The sequence below is a fragment of the Xenopus laevis genome, chromosome 7L (assembly GCF_017654675.1).
Source record: "Xenopus laevis strain J_2021 chromosome 7L, Xenopus_laevis_v10.1, whole genome shotgun sequence".
NCBI classification, from domain to species: Eukaryota; Metazoa; Chordata; class Amphibia; order Anura; family Pipidae; genus Xenopus; species Xenopus laevis.
The window spans coordinates 58,118,614-58,142,792 of record NC_054383.1 but is presented as its reverse complement, the minus strand read 5'-3'; the positions used below and the strand labels follow the sequence as shown (position 1 = coordinate 58,142,792).

Sequence of the window (24,179 nt, the reverse complement as noted above, 5' to 3'; positions counted from 1 at the left end):
AACACTATTAAAAGAATAAAAGATTGGTTGCATTTGAAACACATGCAAAACATTATGTGATAAACATACTTGGCAAAAAAAAATGCACAAGATTTTTACAGCAAATTATTCACCAGCATTGGAAACTTTTTTGGATATGTTCTCAAGTGTTGTTTCTAATGAATTTACAGATTTTTTAATGTTTTCCAAGATTTGCTTGCATTTTTCAATATCCCCTAAGATATTTTGTTCTTTTTTTTGATCACAGTCCTTGGTTGCTTCTGCAATGGAAAACTCTTCTGAAATTTGAACATCTGGCTGTCCCTCTTTATAAAGATACAGTAGTTTTTGTGGTGCAATGTATTCTACTGTGAAATAAAGTGGAAAATTGTTTTAATATTTTTGTCTTTTTCATTTAACAGTGGTGGCTGCTTAAAACTATAATGTGTAACCTACCTGTACTGGTTAATAAAATGCATGGGCTTCTAGGAGATGTGTCACTCAACTCTTCCACTGGATTTTCTGTTGCATCAGAGGTTGCATAGGTTTTGGACTGCTCAAGTGGATCAATGGTCACAGTGTCATCCGAGTCATTATTCTCCTCCCTGTCATCCTTCTCACAATCCTCTGGCGGATCAGACTTGCCCACAGAAGAAGAGGCACTTCCTCTAGAATATTTTCTGGTCCAAAGCAACTTTTTACGCTTTTGTTCTGTAAAAAAAAAAAAGGTAAATAACACGTTTTAGAAACTTAGAACTTCGATATAGTGAAGTAATAAAAATACTCACTTTTTTAATTATCCTTCTAATGCTTAGAAGTTGTTCTCGCTCTCTCAATCTTTTACGAAGCTGGTCTTTTGATCTGGTTACTCCAAACTTCCTGTGAAGCCCTTGGATGACTATGTCCAAGATATTATTTTTCCTAGTATTCGGCCTTGAATACTCTGCCTCTTTGCAGTCATAATCTTTTTTTTCCAGGATGGACACCATATACACCATCTCCTGTTTGGACATAGCAGTAGCCTTTCTCCTTGCACTGTCTTCCTCCTTTCTCCTTGCACTGTCTTCCTCAGCAGTAAACTTTCTCCTTGCACTGTCTTCCTCCTTTCTCCTTGCACTGTCTTCCTCAGCAGTAAACCTTCTCCTTGCACTGTCTTCCTCCTTTCTCCTTCCACTGTCTTCCTCATAGGTAGGCTTTCTAGTGCTACTGTGTTCCTCCATGGCTTCTCCACTGTGCTGCTGCATCAGAGGAACCTGTGTGATGTCACATCCGGAAGTAGGAGGAGCCAGTGAAATCTACGATAAATACGTTCGTTCGTTCGTTTGTTGCGCAGTTTGTGGGACCGAACGAGCTGATCTAGATCGTAGAATTATCCCTTCGTCTTTCTACGAATTTTCTTGCTTCTATCTACTAACATAATTTGGTAAGCATGCCTTTTATGACATAGTCAATGCAATTACCTGTACACCAGTAGTTATTACTATTAATCATTGTTTTGATTGTTTCCTCAGCTACATTATCAACATGCCATCAGAAAAATTTACCAACCCAGAATTCCTGAGAGAATTTATTGAATTGTACCGGGCCCTTCCTTGTCTCTGGAAAGTGAAATCGGGAGATTACATGAATAAAATGAAACGAGAAAAGGCATATGAAGAATTGGCAAACCTTTGCAATTTGTGAAGATGAACATTTCCAATGTAAGGACTGTTTTTAAAAAAGAATTAAACAAAGTGCAAGCTTCCAAAAAATCAGGTGCCTCAGCTGATGACTTATATGTTCCGAAACTATGGTACTATGATCTGCTACTGTTTACAGTGGATCAGGAGGTGGCAAGGGACTCCAGGTCCAACTTTTCAAGTCATGTTGAATCGGAACTGACTCAGACAAGCCAATCAGATGATGTAACAGCCATACAAGCGCATGACATCGCAGCTGAACAAGTACTTGAAGAACAAGGGGACCACACAGAACATATGTCCCAGGTAAGTTCATAAAAAACACAATGTATACATTTTAAAGATTATGTTTACTTTATTTTAAAATGAATGCTGACACAATTTAGGTACACATTAACTGCTGAAGCATAAAACCATAGCTGATAGCATTTTAAAACCATAGCTGATAGCATTTTAAAACCATAGCTGATAGCATTTTTAAACCATAGCTGATTGCCAATCTACTGCGCCAGTGCCATTGAAGAAATCAACATATTTCTCTCTACTTAATTTGGCCTCAATAGTAGCATTTCGTGATGTAGCAGCTTGCAGTTCCAAAAGTCCATTTGGCTCACTTCGCCACTCGGCTGATATAACAGTTTGTTGATCGATGTCCTCTCTGTCCACCATATTTTCTGGCATGTAGAAAGCGCTGCTTGTGCAGCGTAGAAAGTTATGTAGCACACAGCAGGCCAAAACAACACTATCAATTTTTATTGGGGATAGATTTATGGTGGAATGGAAAATGCGAAATCGATTAGCTAGTATGCCAAAAGCATTTTCTACAACCCTTCTAGCTCGAGAAAGTCGATAATTGTAAATTCTACTTTCAGTTGACAAATTTTTTGTGGGAAAGGCTTTAAAACATGTTTATGTAATGCAAAAGCTTCATCTGCAACAAAAACATAATTCATCCCTTCTCTTGAATCAGAATTTGATGGTAGGTGTAATTGGTCATTTTTGAGCTGCTGATAAAAAAAGGTTTGTTCCATGGCTCCACCATCTGACACTCTTCCATTTTTCCCCACATCAACCATTAAAAATTCATATTTGGCATTAACTATAGCCAAAAGCACAATGCTGAAATACCCCTTGTAGTTAAAATAATAGGAGCCAGAACTGGAGGGAGGCTGGATCCTCACATGCTTTCCATCAATTGCTCCAAGACAGTTTGGAAAATTCCAGTAATCTTCAAATTGTTTAGCTACTGCTTTCCACTCTACTTCAGTTGAGGGGAACTGCAACAAAAAAAGGGTAAAAAATGATATTCATTGTAATTGATATATTACATTTCTCACACTTTTTTTATTTTCACAGGCATCACAACACACTAGTAGTACTAGTGCTTCCAGCCTTCCAAACACAGATGGAGAAGAAGATAGTACGTCAAAAAAAATGCCCAAAGGCAGGAAAATAAAGAATAAAGTAAATTATGAAGAATCAAGACAGAATTTAATAAACAAAGCTGCTGCTCTTCTTCACAAGCCATCAGATGAGTTTGATGCATTTGGGTTCGCGACTGCTTCCAAACTGAGAAGAATGGATGAAGAACAGAGGCTGTTTGCAGAATCAATTATAACTGCAGCCCTGCAAAGAGGCCTTAGAAAAAAACTAAATGACACAACTAGATGCATGGACAATCCATATGAAAGCACTAATAACTCAAACTGGTTTCCTCCACATCAATTTCCTCAGCACATACACAGAATGTCCACACCAAATTCTGTTGTAACATATGACCAACAAACGGCATGGCCATCGATGGTATCTCCTATACCAACAAACAATGGATTTAACAAAAATGTTTCTATTTCAGAACAGGAACAACCGCAATATTCTCATCTATAAACCTGTGCACAATTGGATGTTTTTGCTCTTTTTTGTAATATAGTTGATATATTGTTAAATTATAATTCCAGTTATATAGTTTGTATGTATTATTGGTACACCCTGTGCATACTTTATGCAAAATGAATGCACTTTTTTTTACACTTCTGTTTATATTTTATTTATGTTTCATTTCAATAAATGTTTTACAATTTACAATACTCTGTCTGTCCAATGATGGCTGTGGGAGGTGCACCTGGCAGGGCTTTAATCTGAAAGTTTGTAAACTAAACAAATAGAGATTTTAACTTTAAATATTCTGCATTCAGTGCTTCCACTATGGCATTGCAGGTTTCTGGAATGATACGCCCCAAAGCCTGTGCAGAAATTCCCACTGAGAATTTTAAATCTTCAAAGGACCTTAGTGTTGCAATTAATCTCTGCTCTGCAGGTATAGCTTGCCTCATGCATGTGTCTTGTTTAGAAATCCGTGGTGCTACTGCTTGTAGAAGAGTGTTAAAACTGCTGTCTGACATCCGTAGGTAGTTTTTGAAATCATCAGGGTTTCTTTCTCTCAGCTCTTTCAATAGACCCATGTGTGAATACTGCTCACGCTTCATAAGCCATTGTTTGCTCCACAATGATCTCTTTTTTCTTTTTCTTTTGTACTGATGTTAATAAAACTATAGCAAGTGCAGCTCTTTGCTTTGAATCCATAAACAAAGCCATTCCACAGATCGTTTGTTGATCAACGTTCGTCCGTACACGAAGGAACTTTCGGCAAACAAACATCCACCGATGACTAATGTTTTACATCACTTCCTGTATTCTGTACATCCTGCTTCCGCCACAAGTTTATATCGCATCGTACGTTGGAGGCATGGAGAGTGTTTCACCCAGGAGCATTCTTCAGAACTGAAACCTTTCCACTGGTGAGGAACTGTAGAGAACCCCTGGAGATTTTAGAATCTAGGATCCTTTTTACTTTGTACTCCTGTTGACCATCAACAAGGACAGGGGGAGGAGAAGGCTGGTAAGATGAAAAACAGTTGGAGATGGCCAGCTTCAAAAGGGATACTTGGAACACACTGGGAATATGAATCTCTGGGGGAGGTTGTAGTCTGACAGCCACAGGGTTAATTATCTTAATAATGGGGAAAGGACCAACAAATCTTGGACCCAGCTTGGGAGAAGGAACCTTTAGATTAATGTTCCCAGTATAGAGCCATACTTTGGGGGTTATTTACTAAACTCCAAATGCAAAAATCACAAAAAATTCATGATTTTTTTAAATAAAATCAGATTTTTAAGAAATCACGAATTTTTCAGAATTTATTAAACCCAGAAGATGGAAAAGTCTGAATCTCAAAATCCAACACCTCAGGCTTATCTAGGTTGCATATAAGTCAATGGGAGAAGTCCCAATGATTTTTTGACGTGCGCTGGGTTTCGGGCAATGCTCCGAAGTTTTCAGAATTTTTGGGTAAAATTATGAAAAGATTGTGAAAATCGTGAATATCAGATGAAAAATTCAGAAAATTCGGAAAAACTGATTTTTTTTCTCCCCTCAACGCAAATTTTCTGGAAAATGTAAAAATAAATAAGTGTAAAAAAAACCCTGAGCGTATTTGATTGGAGTTTGTAGCAGAAAATATTGAGATAAATTCAGACTTTGATAAATAACCCCCTTTGTCTCTGATATTATACTGGGGGGAAGAATTTTATATTTTATCAGCATATTCTTTATGCATTAAGGAACTTTTTCCTAAGTTGGCTTTCGTTGAGGCCCAAATAGCGGACATGTGGGCTGCATGGTCATTGGCAGCTGGAACGTCGGACAAAAGGATGTTGGCCGTACATTGTCAGGAAAGGTGACCTGCCTGATGATGAGTGAGTGGGATTATTATAAACAAATTCTGCCCAGGGAAGTAACTCGGACCAATCATCCTGGTGAAGGGAGAAATAACTTCTCAGGAACTGTTCCAGTGCTTGGTTTACTGTTAAGCTGCCCCATTGGATTGAGGGTGGTAGGCTAAAGAGAATTGAAAAGAAATGTCCAGATCCTTGCATAGAGACTACCAAAACTTAGACACAAATTAAGAGCCTCTTTTAGAAACTATCTCTACAGGAAACCCATGGAGACGGAAGATGTATTGGATGAAGAATTGGTAAAGTGCCACAGCAGAGGGCAGTTTTCAGAGCGGGATGAAATGCACCATCTTGCTAAAGTGGTCGACCACCACCCAAATCACTGAACTACCTTAGTAGGGTGGTAATTCAACAATGCAGTATATAGCCAAATGGGTCCAGGGACATGAGGGAATGGGTAGAGGCTGTAACAGACCGCATGTTTGGAATGGCTGGCTTTGGAGGTGGTGCAAACAGCACATGCCTCTACAAAGTCTTTGACATCTGTCCTAATGGTTGGCCACCAAACAAGGTGGTTTAGTAGGTCTAGGGTCTTCCTTGTCCCAGGATGCCCTGCTTGTTTGGAGCTGTAAGTGTGCTGGAGGATGGGAAGACGGAGTTCCGGGGGGACATATAGCATCTCAATGGGAGGCCAACTGCGGAAGCAGAGATTCCATGATTTTGGAGGGGGGAACAATTGGGTCCTGATCCTCCCTGTGGCTATCCTCCAGAGTTTAGAAAAAAAGAGCCAGCGCCATAGGCACAGGACCAACAAACAAAGATATAGAGGGTAATAATCAAACAACACCGCTTTTGTGCTCAAAGGTCTGGTTTAAATATTCCACCACTATGTGTGAAAGAGGTTTCAGACTTTCCTTAATGGATTTCTAGGTGGGTACTCAATAATAATCCAAGTGGACGGTCCCAACAGGACGGAGCATAGTTATGCTTTTTTACATGAGATGCCATGTGAGTGCATTTTGTTAATATTTGTTTTAAAATAAAAAGGATTTTACACTATTTGCTTCTGCATATCACTTAACAGCTAGACAAGAAGGAGAGCTGGGATAAACATTGGAAAGTTTTTATATGCGAGTTGAAAATTTCTATCTATACTACAGAAGGTGGTGGGGATAACTACAAGGGTTCACACATAGTGGTGGTGTATTTAAACCCAACCTTTAAGCACAAAAGTGGTGTTGTTTGAAACAATATTTCCCTATATATCTTTGTTTGCTGGTCCTGTGCCTATGGCGCTGGCTCTTTTTTTCTAGATATTGGGGCAGATTCACTAAAGGGCGAAGTAACTAACATTGGTGCAAATTCACCAGTGTGATGTCATTTCGTAACTTCGCCAATTCACGGGCGCTGGCATAAATTCACTAGCGAAGTAGACCTTCTCTAGTGCTACATCGCACCCTTATGCCAGGCGAAGTTGCGATATGGCGAATGGGACGTAACTACACTAATTCACTAACTTGCACATTTTACTGAACGTTACCTCTTTTGCGCCAGACTTGCCTTCGCCACCTCAGACCAGGCGAAGTGCAATAGAGTAGATAGGGATTGCTTCAAAAATACGCTGTTTTTTCTCCTTTTTTAAGGGTGATAGGCTGAAAAAAGATCGTAAATTTTTTTGGGGGTACCCTCCTTCCCCCCTACATTTCCTAACATATGGCACCTAAACTATACAGTGGGCACATGTGTAGGGCAAAATAACAACTTTTATGAAGGTTTCCCAGGCTTGTGTAGTATTTGCTGCTACATATACGTCCATTAAACTTTAACTTGGCGCCGTATGCAAATTAGGCATCGCTAGCGTAACTTCACTTTGCTTGACGAATTAACGCTTGTGCAAATTCGCTACTGTTCGCCTCCCTGAGCGCAACTTCGAATTTTAGTGAATTAGCGGCGCCGCTAGCGAATTTTCGCTGCTTAGTGAATTTGCCCCATTGTGTTTTTGGGCTTGAAGGGATACAAGTGCGAGCCGGACAAGGACTGTGAACATAACTGACATTTTTGGGACTCATAATTAGTTTGGATTTACCTATCATCCGGAGTTTGGCTTCTGGATGGGGTGTCTGCCTTCCAATTACTGGAACCAGGCAGTATGTGATGATAAAGTTAAATTAAGAAAAGAAGAGCACCCAACTTGAATGAGGATTCAGCCTCCTGAGGGTCTAGATAAATTCTAGGTTTTTATGGTCGGTACAGATGATAATAGGATGCTGTGCTCCTTCCAGAATGTGTCCCCACTCCTCGAGTGCCAGTTTAACAGCTAGCAGTTCACGATTCCCGATATCATCATTTTTCTTGGCAGGGGAAAATTTCTTGGAAAAGTAGGCACAAGGGTGTAACTTCCCATCAGAAATAAGCCTTTGGAAAAGAATAGCTCTGGCCCCAAATTCAGAAGCATCAACTTCTATTGCTGAAACTTTGGCATCTTGACATCTCAAACCCTTCTTGCGAGATGATGTAACCAAGGAAGGGAATCTTGGACACCTTGAAGACACACTTCTTCAGCTTGGCAAAAAGGAATTTTTCCTCAACAGAGAGAGTACCTCTTTCACTTGGTGACTGTGACTATGTAAGTCTTTAGAGAAAATGAGAATGTCGCCCAGGTATACTACTACAGATCGCCCCAGAACATCTCGAAAGATGAAATTCACAAACTCCTAGAAGACGGCAGGAGCATTACAGAGGCCGAAGAGCATTACCAGATATTCATAATGCCCATCTCTGGTGTTGAATGCCGGCCTCCAATTCATCCCCCTCATGTATGTGAATGAGGTTGTAATCCCTGCAAAGATTCAGCTTGGTGAAGATTCTTGCCCTTCTGAGAGCAATTCGGAGATTAAGTGCAGCAGGTAACTTGTTCTTGACTGTGATCTTATTCAGACACTGGTAATTGATACAGGGTCGTAATTGATACAATCCTTCATTGCGGAGGTCTCAGCTGGAGATAGAGGGTACATATGACCTCTGGGGGGAATAGTTCACAGGGCAGGCGCACGGCTCGTGAGGAGGAAGGAATTCGACCAGTCTTTTGCAGAACACATCGGAGAAGACCTTGTATATTGATTGCAACGACTGGAAATCAGTAGCAGCGACAGACACCCAGTGGATTTGGTTAATAGGCAAACAGTTCTTGCGACAGAAGGAACTCCAATGAGAGATCTGATTGGCAGACCAGTTTATGATGGGATTTTGTAAACGGAGCCAGGGCAACCCCAGGACAACTGGTGGCGAAGGACAGTGGATAATGAGGAACAACAGTTTTTCCTTATGCAGGGTTCTGGCAAATGCAATTCTCCTATAGTCTCAGAGATGACTGCCGACTTGAGCAGTTGATCATCGATTGCCAGGACTCATAGGGGGTAGACAGGGGAAACAGAGGAACACCAAAATGCTTTTCATGGACTCTTGATCACAGTCAAGAGTCCATAAAATTCCCCACTGCCCCGGAGTCAAGAAAGGCCTGTACGTTCACTGTCTGAGAGGGCAGCCGCATCTGGAGAGGGAGGAGAAACCGGTGCAAGCCTTTTTGGGGAGAGGGTTCAATGCCGCCCAGGTAAGATTCCCCATCTTTTTCCCAGTTTCAGAGTGCAACTGTTGATGAAGTTAGCCTTGCCACCACAGTAGAGACACAGGCCAGCGGAACGTCTCAAAAGTTTCTTCTACTCAGAGTTGCCCTTGCCAACTTGCATAGGCTCCTCAGGGAAGGCAGCCGGGGGTGGAGGTGGCGGACTTGAAAGTGAAGGATTTTAGAAACACGGTGGCAGGACAGGTTGAAATTTCCTTCTGCGATCCTTGTCGGCTTGTCTCTCCCGGAACCGAGTGTCCACTTTGATGGCAAGAGCAATTAACTCTTAGAGTTGTTCTGGGAGTTATCTGTAGACTAGGTCATCCCTGAGTCTGTCAGACAGCCCTTGATAGAAGGCTGCCACTAAGGCCTCATTATTCCAGGCAGTCTCTGGATGGTTCTCCTGGCGGATCTGCATAAGCCTGGACAAGGCTGTGGCCAGCCGACTTGGAGCTTCAAAGACTATTGGGAAAGACTCCAGAAAAGCCTTGGCATCATTAGTCAGTGGTGAATTCTTCTCCCAGAAAGAATTTGCCCATCCAGCAGAGAGATGACATACCCCACCATCTGGTTCACAAACACTCTGCACACCTGGGGGTCACCACTGAAACGAGGAGGCAAAGAAATACAGGGTTCCTTGTAAGACAGCACCAGAGGCATAGGAACTATAGCAACGGGAGCTGTACTGGGAGTAGCAGCAGCCACAGGAAGGCAAGAGAGTAGAGTCTCCAGCACTTGACCAACACGGGCTTGTTGGGCTTCATAGACCTCTTAGACCATAGATCCATGCAGGAAGGGTCTTTTCCAGCTTGAACATGGCCAGATGAAAATGTCAGGGCCTAACGGCTCAGATGGAGGAGTTAGCACAAAGGAAGAAGCACAGAGGTTAAAGTCTAATATGTGGACCAAAGGGATGCAGAGTAATCATAATCAGAGTTCAGGCAGGAGTTCGTAAGGCAGGCAGCAATAAGCATGGTCAAAGAACAAGGCAGGGGTCAAAATTGATTAGTCAATAATTATAGAACATCCAGGAAATCACGTAGGAAAACCTATCATCGGCAATTGATCCCGTGACTTTGGCATTCTTTTGAAAATTTTCACACCATTTGCGCAGAGATAATGTCACGCGCATGTCTCTGGGTGTCGCCATCTTTAATGTGAAGCAGAGTGCTCTGCAATGGAACGCTCCTGACAGATTATAAGTAACCAAGTAACTCTCTCCGCCCCATTAATAGTATTATTACATTCCCCATGTGATATATATAACTTTAAACAAAATCATCTACTACTAGCTGCACGATATTTAATACCAAAACAATGGAAGGACCCCAACCCCTTCTCAGGATATAAGATCCAAGTGACCACACCATCAGCCTTAACACTACCTTTACCACTTGTTGTTTAATGTTGTTATTTGAAAGTCTATTGTACTATGATGTGCACATTAATTGTGAGAAAATTATACATTTATTGTACTTTATGATGCAAAATAAAAGTTGTAATACAAAAAAAAATCAAGCTATAACGTTTTAAGTGAAAATATCTCACAAATTATCTGACTGGAGATAGCACATAATAGCTATGATAATAACTCATGCAGTACTGCATTCATGTATTGAGCGATAGGATAGTACTTTCTATTTTAGGTGACATGCAATTACTTCTTAACGACCTTTAGTGAAGAGGCCCCGATGTGTAAATGTAATTGTGACTGAAAGCAATATCTGTCTGTTTCTTGATATTCTCCACCCTTATTCTCCACCCTGGTGCCTCTAACCTTTGAAAAGATGTAACAGAAGAGAGTTGATTAACACACCTTTCTTTGCTGGAAGAGATATGACTTTTGTAACAGGAGTAGAAAAGCAGTGAGGCAAATGTTTGTAAATGTTTTTAATAGCAACTACATTTACAAATAACTTTAAAACCATTGAAAAATTGTTATGATTGTTAACTTGAAACTTGCTACCCATGGCTGGTAGCTCCTCACATGGTGAAAGGGTGCAAGGAAGGCCTTTACTGTGTAAAATTGACATCTCACACTTTAATGCAACGAACCAAGTAGACTTGGGATGGGAATGGCAAACTACAAGTATATAAATATAGCACAACTGCTCCATCATATATATGTATATCTTACTTATAGCTTCAGTTACAAAACATACACATGTTTTCTCATCATTCCCTCTCAGAAGCCTCCAGTACCCCTGTCCTGTGGATGAACACTAGCAGAGCTCCATTAGCTGTTCCAGGGACCCTGGAGCCCTTGCTACTTACGGCTATCCGACCACCTCCTCTAAGGTGATCCTCACACCAAGCTCCTATTTGGTCTGGTGTATTTCTGAAGATCCTCATTGTCACCTTCAGCTCTTACGTTTTTGTTTGTTTGTCACAGTCTGGGCAGGAGCATGCACAGTAGAGTAAAAGCCAAACTTAGACACGAAAAAACCCGTGTCTGGAGATGAGAAGACAGAATACCAAATGAGCTAAAGGAGCACCGGCCCTGCGCTTAATATGCTAGTGTCTTTGGTATTGCTAGAAAAGGATAATAAATATAAACTCCTATATTGATAATATATATATTAGCCTGGAAGTATATGTTAATACTTGACACGTTACAAATCTACTTGAGACAGGATTTTTAACAGATTTAATTTTTTTTTGCACTTCACTTTGATCTCTTCTATACTTTGATGTTAGCCCACTGCTGATTTCAGTAAAACCTACCCTGATTTTCTGTATGAGAAAATAAATGTATGGTTATATATTTGCATTCCATTACCTTGGGTTGCATGTCATAAAACATTTATTACACCCTTGAGCTAGAGCTTAATAATGACTGGGTGAAAGCACTAATGTGGACTAACAAGGGAACAAAGATTAATGCGCTTTGATGTTACCTAGCTAATAATGCTGCTTGCCAATTTATCCAATCAAAAGATATTATAACTATATACACAGAGTCCTCTGTAATGCTGGTAATACTGCAAAATATTGCCTGCAGCTTGTGAGCAGTGAGACAAGGGTAAAAATTCTGACTACTAAACACAATTTTACTCTTCAGTCATTAAAATGAATGAAAAACATAATGCAATTCATAATTCAGTGGCCATCACGTTGCCAGCTGTTCTTTTTAACTCTGAATAATGTTAATGCGTTTTTGTTGGTGGTACTAAAAATGCATTCATTTTAGGTAAATAACTTTTTGATGCCTACTTCAGAAATAACATATTTCAGGGCCATAATGGGCATGCCTCTGTCAAATGTACTTTGTAGTATGTATATCTTTAAAATAATATGGTATAGATGCTCTATAAAATATTAAATAATTCATTAATTGCACCTCTTGATCTGTAAGTATATAGCATGAGTTTATCTGTGCCTGTTTTTTTGATATTTCAAGGACAGTGTCACTTGAAATTAATTACAGCTAATTAATAATGTTAAGAAAATAGTGCAAAAGTGCTTTGGAGACACTAAGCTTCCAGTGGCCTGAAGTATGCTTTATTATGGCTTCTACTTAAAATGCATCAGATGTCTCTACAAATGTATGCTCTGTTCAGCATTCTCTGTATGAGTGGAAAGCCTATAACAAGATAAATTAAATCAAGGTTGGTGCAGCATGAATCTGGAACCTGCCAAATGCAGATTACTGTATACTATGTTTTGTACATACTGTATACTTCAGTTCATACTGTAACAATTTATGTTAACTAATACAGGTGTAGGAATTGTTATAATTGGTGATTTATATGTGTTAATGTGCTTTGGAGCTAAACGAAGGCTGCATAGCAGGCTAGATAACATAAAAAAAATATTTATAAGTTTAAGTAGCTTCTTTGTTAAAAAAATAATAACAATATATTTAACAATTCTGACTCTCAACCATTATCACAAATTATTTTGCTATGATGAATTATGTTGTAAGAGCTGTATAAAACCGCACAATTTTCTTTTAACTTTAGGTAGGTATACTGTTTTAGTCCTGCCATTGTATGTTAACAAATAATTGTATTTTTGAGCTTTAATAGAGTTCATTTGGATAGGAAACTACCATTTTAATGTGAAAGGAGAAATAAAGCAGCCTAGAATGTATACTTCCTGTTAGGCTTACTGTTCTCCTGAATCTCTCTCTCCTCCATATTTAAGGTCAATCATTGTAAGGTTGTTTTCACAATTCACCCTTGTTTTATATCTATACTAACAAAAGAAAAGTTTGTTACTAAAACGTGCTGTTATTAGCGATTAGCTGTTGTGTAACTCCAGAATATAATAAAAATCTCAGTGAATCCTCTCAATCTTTGAGATTTACTTGTGACATAATAATAAGGTATCAATAAGGCATTCCCATTTTACTCTAAGAATTGTTTTATACCACATTAGTGGACTTTATTGTTTGGTGCCGAAAATACCCAGGAACTGAATACCACCATCTGGATGCACCACAACATAACATAGCAACACAGTAAAATAGGTTTAAAAAAGATACATGTCCGCCTTCAGTTGTGCACAGGACCTCCCCATACCGAATTCAGAAACGGAACCTGCATTTGGTGCATCTCTATAGATAATGTACAAAAATACATTAAAGTAAAGACCATAAAAGACCATAACTTATAATTTTATGTTTTATAACTTATAATTTTATGTTTGTTTTAAAAAACAAACATACATTGGATCAACAAATGCAAATATTAGCACCTTACAATAATTTTTCCACATGTGGATTGGAACATAAGGTTCAGCTAAAAACACAGAACAGAAATAGGGATGGGCGAATAAATTGGGCATAGTTAAATTTGCGGGGAATTTTTCACGAAATTGCGGCAAAAATTCACCTCGCAGCTCAATTTGCAGCGCGTTGAATTTTTCGTCGCGTGGCGAGCCGTGACGCCGAGGGAATGCGTCAAAAAAAAAAAAGACGCGCGACAAACTGAACGTAACCCACAGCAGCCAATTAGATGTGAGCCATCCCACGGTCTATATAAGGAGCTGCAGAGGAGGCCATTACTCGTGGCGTTTTTGGTAGAGTTAGAGAGAGCAGGATAGTGAGAGATTTGTGTGTGATTTAGCTAGTGGAGTTTGTGTAGAGAGCTAGTGCAAGTGGAGGTTGTGGATTTCAGTTTACTGTTTTCCCTCTTCTGCTTGCCTGCTCACCACCCAATAGCCCTTTTTAGGGCTAACTGTCTTTGTCTTTATCTGTGCTTGTGTGTGTACTCCTTGTGGGTACACACTTCTGCTGAGGGGATTTAGTTGAGGGTTTTATTTTTTTTCTCCTTTCCTTCCCCCAAATATCCAAACCCCCCCTTATTTATTATTTTTTTAGTTTAGTTGCCCAATATGACGGGCTGTGGGAGAGGGGTGGTGATGGTGGTGGTGGTGGGAAGAAGGGTGGGATATTGAGGGGTGGCTGAGGAAGAGGCCATGGTGCTGGCCGTGGACATCCAACCCCACAACAGCCCAGCCCATGTGCCATGCCCAGTCTGGGCACTGTAGCGCAGCACAAGCTGCCATCAAAGCAGCTGCCATCACAGCAGCAGCTGCAACAACAACAGCAGCAGCCGCAACAACAGCAGCAAATGCCACAGCAGCAGGTGGCTTTGGGTCGCAGTGGGGCAACTGGCACACGTAGCACTGTACCAGATTTTTTTTCCACTGCTTCTCGACCCATACGCTCGAAGCAGGCAGAGGCGGTGGTAGACCGGCTGACCCAGGCTACCTCGTCTGCAGCGGGCACCAGTGAGTGGCAGGAGGTGGCATCACCTGCTAGCTCAGTGTGGGATGACACCCCATCCCTCTTATTTGATCCAGAGGTGGACTTGGGCCCAGACACCCAGGATATTTTTGATGATCAGGCAGGAATGGGGGGGCATTCATGTCTGATGAAGAGGAGGAGGTCATGTCACAGCCCACATCAGTAGGGGATATTGGCCAGGGTCCCCTTATGGCAGGGCAGCAGGTTGCTGGTGTGGGGTCCATGTATGAGGCAGGGTCTGGTCTGGGGGAGGATGATGAGAGGGACAGACCCTGGGAGCCGCCTCCAGAGGATAACAGCAGCAGTTCAGGGGGGGAACTGTTTGTTGTTGATGAGGATGAAGAGCCAGCTCCAACCGACCACTGCTAGGGGGGGCAGGCAACAGGGCAGCACTGCGCCTCGGTCCAAAGCCTATGGGCATATGGGTGGGGACCATCCCCAACCCTCCACAGCAGGCAAGGCAGTGGCCCGCACTTCAGCAGTGTGGCATTTTTTACGTGCCAGGCAGAGGACCAGGCAGTAGCAGTGTGCCAGCTCTGCCGGCAGAAGGTTCGAAGGGGGCAGGCAGGGTCACATATGGGAACATCAGTTTTAAGTTCCCATATGAAACGTCATCACAGGATGACTTGGGAGCAGCACCAAAGTGGCAGGGCACTGGGGGGCAGCGGTGCTTCCTGTCCGCCTCCTCCCATTCCTCAGGGAAGAGGTGCTAGCTCCCCAGACCCTGCAGCAAGGGAAGAGGATTCTGGGGCTCACAGTCGGAGGCAGCCACTGTGTAGCTCAGCCTCTTCTGCAGCCTCCTCAATGCGGCCCCTGTCCCACCAGGTTTCCCTCCCCCCAGTTCCTCACCCACAAGACGCCTCTCTGCCCCAGCCACCCTTCGCGTGGGGTACAGGGCAAACCCCACATGCCCACTTCCTCCTCCTCCTCCACTATGGATGAGCCACCCCTGAAGCGTCCCCGCAGCTACGCTTCAGTGCAGCACAGGCGATGTCAGGCTGTGCTGCAACTCCTCTCCCTGGGCGAGAGGAGTCATACTGCACCTGAGTTCATGGCTTCCTTCCAGACTCAGGTGCAGCGGTGGTTCACTCCCCGCCAGCTCCAAGCAGGTAACATTGTTTGCGACAACGGTCGCAACCTGCTGGCCGCCATCCACCTAGGCCACCTGACCCACGTGCCTTGCTTTGCACATGTCCTCAACCTCGTGGTGCAGGATTATTGGGTGGCTACTTTGCTTGACCCACGGTACAAGGGAAAGGTGGGGGACTTCCATGTACTCAGCCAGAGAGAGAGGAGGATGGGTCAAAATTAGTGGAGGCCTTCCCCCAGTCTGACACTTCTCAGGCCTCCACTACTCCACACACCCAGCAGAGAGAGTAGCAGCAGCAGCAGCAAGGGCGGAGATTTCATGGGTGTGTGGAAGAGCTTTTTCGAGCCTCAAGGGCCAGCAGCAGGCCCAGTCACCACCCAAAGCCACCACCAGCAGCGGGTGGAGCATATGGTGGCTGACTACATGGGGTCAGTCAGCTTTCAGGATGCCATTCGCCCTGATGATGACCCCATGCATTACTGGGTATCGAGGCTCGACCAGTGGCCAGAACTGGCACAGTACGCTCTGGAGGTGCTGGCTTGCCCCCCTGCCAGTGTCCTGTCAGAGCGTGTCTTCAGTGCTACAGGTGGGGTGGTCACTGAGAAGCAAACACGGCTATCCACTGGCAGCGTGGATAAGCTGACGTTTATTAAATTGAATGAGGCATGGATGAGCGGGGATATCCAAGTGCCCATTGCAGACAGCAGAGACTAGCCTCCTCTCCTCTTCCTCCGCCACAAATTTAGCCTCCTCTCTCCATTGCTGCCCATACTCTCCTCCTCAGTAGTATTGCCCATTCCCCATCTGTCTGCACCTGCTGCCCTTGCTGCTGCTGCTGCAGCCTGCTACTAGCCCTAGTAGTACTGCTGCTGTGCTGCATTGTCAGCAAATTTTTTTATGGTGGGGACCTATCAAAGCTCCTACTGCTATCGTAGATACTACTGCTGCATTGTCGGCAATTTTTTTTAGTAGTTGAGGCCTAACATGGCCTCTAAATATTTTGCTTCTATTTTTGCTGCTTAGTTGGCTAATTTCTTCTGGTTGAGGCCTAACATGGCTTCTAAAAATGTTTCTTCGAATACTGCCACATTGTTGGCTAATTTCTTCGGGTTGAGGCCTAACATGGCTTCTAAATATGTTGCTTATAATTTTGCCGCTTAGTTGGCTAATTTCTTCTGGTTGAGGCCTAACATGGGTTCTAAAAATGTTTCTTATAATTTTGCGGCTAATGTCTTCTGTTTGAGGCCTGCCTCATTAATTCTTCTGGCTCTAATACAGAGTTGATTACAACATGACTGTTGCCGCTGCTGCTGTTGCTACTAATGCCTCATTATTTGGGAAAAATCTTCTGTTTGAGGCCTGACTCATTTAATTCTTCTGGCTCTAATACAGAGTCAGAAGAATTAAATGAGGCAATAATTCTGTTGTTGATTACAATATGACTGTTGTCACTGCTGTTGCTACTAATGCCTCATTATTTGGCAAAAGTCTTCTGTTTGAGGCCTGCCTCATTTAATTCTTCTGGCTCTAATACAGAGTTGATTACAACATGACTGTTGTCGCTGCTGTTGCTACTAATGCCTCATTATTTGGCAAAAGTCTTCTGCTTGAGGTCTGCCTCATTTAATTCTTCTGACTCTCATACAGAGTTGATTATAACATGACTGTTGCTGCTGCTGCTGCTGCTGCAGTTGCTACTAATGCCTCATTATTTGGCAAAAGTCTTCTGTTTGCGGGCTGCCTCATTTAATTCTTCTGGCTCTAAAACAGAGTAGATTATAACATGACTGTTGCCGCTGCTGTTGCTACTAATGCCTCACTATTTGGCAAAAGTCTTTGTTTGAGGCCTGCTGCATTTATTCTTCGGTCTAAACAGAGTTGATATAACAATGACTGTTGTGGGCTGCTGCTGTTGCTACTAATGCTCATTATTTGGAAAAGTTTCTGTTTGAGGCTGCCTATTTAATTCTTCTGGTGTAATACGAGTTGACTATGACATCGACTGGTTGCTGCTGTGCTGGTTGCTACTAATGCTCATTTGGCAAAATGCTTCTGTTTGAGGCTTTGCTCATTATTTTTGGGCTCTAATACAGAGTAGATTTAACATGACTGTTGCCTCGCATGCTGTTGCTACTGAATGCCTCATTATTTGGCAAAAGTCTTCTGTTTGAGGCCTGCCTCATTTAATTCTTCTGGCTGTAATACAGAGTGATTATAACAGAATGACTGTTGCTATCCGTGCTGCTTTGTTCTCACGAGTTGACTACTAATGCATTATTTGGCAAAAGTCTTCTGTTTGAGGCCTGCCTCATTTAATTCTTCTGGCTCTAATACCGAGTTGATTACAACATGACTGTTGTCGCTGCTGTTGCTACTAATGCCTCATTATTTGGCAAAAGTCTTCTGTTTAAGGCCTGCCTCATTTAAATCTTCTGGCTCTAATACATAGTTGATTATAACATGACTGTTGCTGCTGCTGCTGTTGTTGCTACTAATGCGTCATTATTTGGCAAAAGTCTTCTCTTTGAGGCCTGCCTCATTTAATTCTTCTGGCTCTAATACAGAGTAAATTATAACATGACTAATGCCTCATTATTTGGCAAAAGTCTTCTGTTTGAGGCCTGCCTCATTTAATTCTTCTGACTCTAATACAGAGTTGATTACAACATGACTGTTGCTGCTGCTGCTGTTGCTACTAATGCCTCATTATTTGGCAAAAGTCTTCTGTTGCTGCTGCTGCTGTTGTTGCTACTAATGCGTCATTACTTGGCAAAAGTCTTCTGTTTGAGGCCTGCCTCATTTAATTCTTCTGGCTCTAATACAGAGTAAATTATAACATGACTAATGCCTCACTATCTGGCAAAAGTCTTTTGTTTGAGGCCTGCCTCATTTAATTCTTCTGACTCTAATACAGAGTTGATTACAACATGACTGTTGCTGCTGCTGCTGTTGCTACTAATGCCTCATTATTTGGCAAAAGTCTTCTGTCTGAGGCCTGCCTCATTTAATTCTTCTGGCTCTAATACAGAGTAGATTATAACATGACTGTTGCCGCTGCTGTTGCTACTAATGCCTCATTATTTGGCAAAAGTCTTCTGTTTGAGGCCTGCCTCGTTTAATTCTTCTGGCTCTAGTACCGAGTTGATTACAACATGACTGTTGTCGCTGCTGTTGCTACTAATGCGTCATTATTTGGCAAAAGTCTTCTGTTTGAGGCCTGCCTCATTTAATTCTTCTGGCTCTAATACAGAGTAAATTATAACATGACTGTTGCCGCTCCTGTTGCTACTAATGCCTCACTATTTGGAAAAAGTCTTCTGTTTGAGGCCTGCCTCATTTAATTTTTCTGGCTCTAATACAGAGTTGATTCTAACATGACTGTTGCTGCTGCTGCTGTTGCTACTAATGCCTCATTATTTGGCAAAAGTCTTCTGTTTGAGGCCTGCCTCGTTTAATTCTTCTGGCTCTAGTACCGAGTTGATTACAACATGACTGTTGTCGCTGCTGTTGCTACTAATGCGTCATTATTTGGCAAAAGTCTTCTGTTTGAGGCCTGCCTCATTTAATTCTTCTGGCTCTAATACAGAGTAAATTATAACATGACTGTTGCCGCTCCTGTTGCTACTAATGCCTCACTATTTGGAAAAAGTCTTCTGTTTGAGGCCTGCCTCATTTAATTTTTCTGGCTCTAATACAGAGTTGATTCTAACATGACTGTTGCTGCTGCTGCTGTTGCTACTAATGCCTCATTATTTGGCAAAAGTCTTCAGTTTGAGGCCTGCCTCATTTAATTCTTCTTGCTCTAATACAGAGTTGATTATAACATGACTGTTGCTGCAGCTGTTGCTACTAATGCCTCATTATTTGGCAAAAGTCTTCTGTTTGAGGCCTGCCTCATTTAATTCTTCTGACTCTAATACAGAGTTGATTATAACATGACTGTTGCTGCTGCTGCTGCTGATGTTGCTACTAATGCCTCATTAATTGGCAAAAGTCTTCTGTTTTGAGGCATGCCTCATTTAATTCTTCTGGCTCTAATACCAGAGTAGATTATAACATGACTGTTGCCGCTGCTGTTGCTACTAATGCCTCATTATTTGGCAAAGTCCTTCTGTTTGAGGCCTGCCTCATTTAATTCTTCTGACTCTAATACAGAGTTGATTACAACATGACTGTTGTCGCTGCTGTTGGTATTAATGCCTCATTATTTTTGCAAAAGTCTTCTGGTTGAGGCCTGCCTCATTTAATTCTTCTGGCTCTAATACAGAGTTGATTATAACATGACTGTTGCTGCAGCTGCTGAAAGCGGAAGCGAGGGGTGGGCTCACAGATTCAGAGGGTACACGATGCCACACAGACACAGACAATGGTTCTTACCCAGCAGTGAAGTTTACTGAACAATAATAAACGATAAATAGCTGGGCATGTATAAACAGTCAGATAACAAGGTATAAATCACACAGTAACAGTAATACTGCCTAACCTAAAACTAGCTCCTGCTAAATATTCCCCCACAGTCCGCGAAGCAGCCTGGCTGCCCCTAAATGTTCCTTCCAGGTCTTTGTCTTTGGGGTGCACCCTTAAGTATTGCGCAATACTATTTGTAATCCACAGGTAATGTGTCCTTCTCTTTACACGAGGCTTCCCTGTATGCAGTTCCAAGCCCAGCGAAGTATGTCTCTAGCAATGTACTGTAATATACAAAATGTCACTGGTATGCACTATGATGCAGCAAGGCTGCGCTTACAGTTCCTTGGGTGCTTTAAGCAAGCTTTCCATGCTTCCTTCTGAATCCACAGGTCTTTCCACGGCCAAAACCACACAGACAGGAAACCCTGGATCAATCACTGCAAAAACTTTCCTTAGGTGCTGCAGAAGGGAGTCTCACATCACTTCCTGTTCCTCTCAGGACTCCACCTCCTTAGATAATCTGTGATGCATTAATCGAACTTGTTCATACAACCCCAAACCTGTAATTACAGTTTACTAGCACACTTGTGGGGTTCAGATCACTCCCCTAAATTAGCCTTATTCACGTTTTGAGAGGTGAATGAATATAAACTTTCATTACTATACACAGCATTGTACTTATTCCATTTCCTTTGCTGCCACCTACTGACTGAAGTGACTAGTACAGGTAATTAAATACAAATATATTGTAGAACATGGCTTCATACCCTTACACTGCTGCTGTTGCTACTAATGCCTCATTATTCGGCAAACGTCTTCTGTTTGAGGCCTGCCTCATTTAATTCTTCTGGCTCTAATAAAGAGTTGATTAAAACATGACTGTTGTCGCTGCTGTTGCTACTAATAACTCATTATTTGGCAAAAGTCTTGTGTTTGAGGCCTGCCTCATTTAATTCTTCTGGCTCTAATACAGAGTTGATTATAACATGACTGTTGCTGCTGCTGCTGTTGCTACTAAAGCCTCATTATTTGGCAAAATTCTTCTGTTTGAGGCTTGCCTCATTTAATTCTTCTGGCTCTAATACAGAGTAGATTATAACATGACTGTTGCCGCTGCTGTTGCTACTAATGCCTCATTATTTGGCAAAAGTCTTCTGGTTGAGGCCTGCCTCATTTAATTCTTCTGGCTCTAATACAGAGTTGATTATAACATGACTGTTGCTGCTGCTGCTGTTGCTTCTAATGCCTCATTATTTGGCAACAGTCTTCTGTTTGAGGCCTGCCTCGTTTAATTCTTCTGGCTCTAATACATAGTTGATTATAACATGACTGTTGCTGCTGCTGCTGTTGCTACTAATGCATCATTATTTGGCAAAAGACTTCTGTTTGAGGCCTGCCTCATTTAATTCTTCTGGCTCTAATACAGAGATGATTACAACATGACTGTTGCTGCTGCTGCTGTTGCTTCTAATGCCTCATTAATTGGCAAAAGTCTTCTTTTTGAGGCATGCCTCATTTAATTCTTCTGGCTCTAATACAGAGTAGATTATAACATGACTGTTGCCACTGCTGTTGCTACTAATGCCTCATTATTTGGCAAAAGTCTTCTGTTTGAGGCATGCCTCATTTAATTCTTCTGGCTCTAATACAGAGTAGATTATAACATGACTGTTGCCACTGCTGTTACTACTAATGCCTCATTATTTGGCAAAAGTCTTCTGTTTGAGGCCTGCCTCATTTAATTCTTCTGACTCTAATATAGAGTTGATTACAACATGACTGTTGTCGCTGCTGTTGGTACTAATGCCTCATTATTTTGCAAAAGTCTTCTGGTTGAGGTCTGCCTCATTTAATTCTTCTGACTCTAATACAGAGTTGATTATAACATGACTGTTGCTGCTGCTGCTGCTGCTGCTGCTGTTGCTACTAATGCCTCATTATTCGGCAAACGTCTTCTGTTTGAGGCCTGCCTCATTTAATTCTTCTGGATCTAATAAAGAGTTGATTAAAACATGACTGTTGTCGCTGCTGTTGCTACTAATGCCTCATTATTCGGCAAACGTCTTCTGTTTGAGGCCTGCCTCATTTAATTCTTCTGGCTCTAATAAAGAGTTGATTAAAACATGACTGTTGTCGCTGCTGTTGCTACTAATAACTCATTATTTGGCAAAAGTCTTGTGTTTGAGGCCTGCCTCATTTAATTCTTCTGGCTCTAATACAGAGTTGATTATAACATGACTGTTGCTGCTGCTGCTGTTGCTACTAAAGCCTCATTATTTAGCAAAAGTCTTCTGTTTGAGGCCTGCCTCATTTAATTCTTCTGGCTGTAATACCGAGTTGATTATAACATGACTGTTGCTGCTGCTGCTGATGCTACTAATGCCTCATTATTTGGCAAAATTCTTCTGTTTGAGGCTTGCCTCATTTAAGTCTTCTGGCTCTAATACAGAGTAGATTATAACATGACTGTTGCCGCTGCTGTTGCTACTAATGCCTCATTATTTGGCAAAAGTCTTCTGGTTGAGGCCTGCCTCATTTAATTCTTCTGGCTCTAATACAGAGTTGATTATATCATGACTGTTGCTGCTGCTGCTGTTGCTTCTAATGCCTCATTATTTGGCAACAGTCTTCTGTTTGAGGCCTGCCTCGTTTAATTCTTCTGTCTCTAATACAGAGTTGATTATAACATCACTGTTGCCGCTGCTGCTGCTGTTGCTACTAATGCCTCATTATTTGGCAAAAGTCTTCTGTTTGAGGCCTGCCTCATTTAATTCTTCTGGCTCTAATACATAGTTGATTATAACATGACTGTTGCTGCTGCTGCTGTTGCTTCTAATGCCTCATTATTTGGCAACAGTCTTCTGTTTGAGGCCTGCCTCGTTTAATTCTTCTGTCTCTAATACAGAGTTGATTATAACATCACTGTTGCCGCTGCTGCTGCTGTTGCTACTAATGCCTCATTATTTGGCAAAAGTCTTCTGTTTGAGGCCTGCCTCATTTAATTCTTCTGACTCTAATACAGAGTTGATTACAACATGACTGTTGTCGCTGCTGTTGGTATTAATGCCTCATTATTTTTGCAAAAGTCTTCTGGTTGAGGCCTGCCTCATTTAATTCTTCTGGCTCTAATACAGAGTTGATTATAACATGACTATTGCTGCTGCTGCTCTTGTTGCTACTAATGCGTCATTATTTGGCAAAAGTCTTCTGTTTGAGGCCTGCCTCATTTAATTCTTCTGGCTCTAATACAGAGTTGATTATAACATGACTGTTGCTGCCGCTGCTGTTGCTACTAATGCATCATTATTTGGCAAAAGACTTCTGTTTGAGGCCTGCCTCATTTAATTCTTCTGGCTCTAATACAGAGATGATTACAACATGACTGTTGTCACTGCTGTTGCTACTAATGCCTCATTATTTGGCAAAAGTCTTCAGTTTGAGGCCTGCCTCATTTAATTCTTCTTGCTCTAATACAGAGTTGATTATAACATGACTGTTGCTGCAGCTGTTGCTACTAATGCCTCATTTTTTGGCAAGAGTCTTCTGTTTGAGGTCTGCCTCATTTAATTCTTCTGACTCTAATACAGAGTTGATTATAACATGACTGTTGCTGCTGCTGCTGCTGCTGTTGCTACTAATGCCTCATTAATTGGCAAAAGTCTTCTGTTTGAGGCATGCCTCATTTAATTCTTCTGGCTCTAATACAGAGTAGATTATAACATGACTGTTGCCGCTGCTGTTGTAATTAATGCCTCATTATTTGGCAAAAGTCTTCTGTTTGAGGCCTGCTTCATTTAATTCTTCTGACTCTAATACAGAGTTGATAACAACATGACTGTTGCTGCTGCTGCTGTTGCTACTAATGCCTCATTATTTGGCAAAAGTCTTCTGTCTGAGGCCTGCCTCATTTAA

The 24,179-nt window shown here is 41.8% G+C and overlaps 2 protein-coding genes across 2 annotated transcripts; one reads left to right on the top strand and one right to left on the bottom strand.

The window, feature by feature from the left end:
• Positions 1 to 240: 240 nt before the first annotated feature.
• LOC121395468 (vicilin-like seed storage protein At2g18540) lies at positions 241 to 1,199 on the bottom strand. Its single transcript, XM_041569030.1, has 3 exons — positions 768 to 1,199; positions 436 to 690; positions 241 to 347 (listed from the first exon to the last, which is right to left on the bottom strand). Exons 1-2 carry the CDS (start codon positions 1,197 to 1,199, stop codon positions 553 to 555), a joined length of 570 nt encoding a protein of 189 aa, XP_041424964.1. The 3' UTR covers positions 241 to 347; positions 436 to 552.
• On the top strand, positions 1,173 to 3,712 carry LOC121395441. Its single transcript, XM_041568992.1, has 3 exons — positions 1,173 to 1,402; positions 1,491 to 1,964; positions 3,015 to 3,712. Exons 2-3 carry the CDS (start codon positions 1,665 to 1,667, stop codon positions 3,543 to 3,545), a joined length of 831 nt encoding a protein of 276 aa, XP_041424926.1. The 5' UTR covers positions 1,173 to 1,402; positions 1,491 to 1,664; the 3' UTR covers positions 3,546 to 3,712.
• Positions 3,713 to 24,179: the final 20,467 nt, after the last annotated feature.

Excerpts from the sequence above, each read along its gene's own strand:
- LOC121395441 (XM_041568992.1), top strand. The coding sequence starts at position 1,665 with ATGAACATTTCCAATGTAAGGACTGTTTTTAAAAAAGAATTAAACAAA. Across the intron at positions 1,965-3,014 it reads ACACAGAACATATGTCCCAG|GCATCACAACACACTAGTAG; the intron begins GTAAGTTCATAA and ends TTATTTTCACAG.
- LOC121395468 (XM_041569030.1), bottom strand. The coding sequence starts at position 1,199 with ATGGAGGAACACAGTAGCACTAGAAAGCCTACCTATGAGGAAGACAGT. Across the intron at positions 691-767 it reads TTAGAAGGATAATTAAAAAA|AACAAAAGCGTAAAAAGTTG; the intron begins GTGAGTATTTTT and ends TTTTTTTTACAG.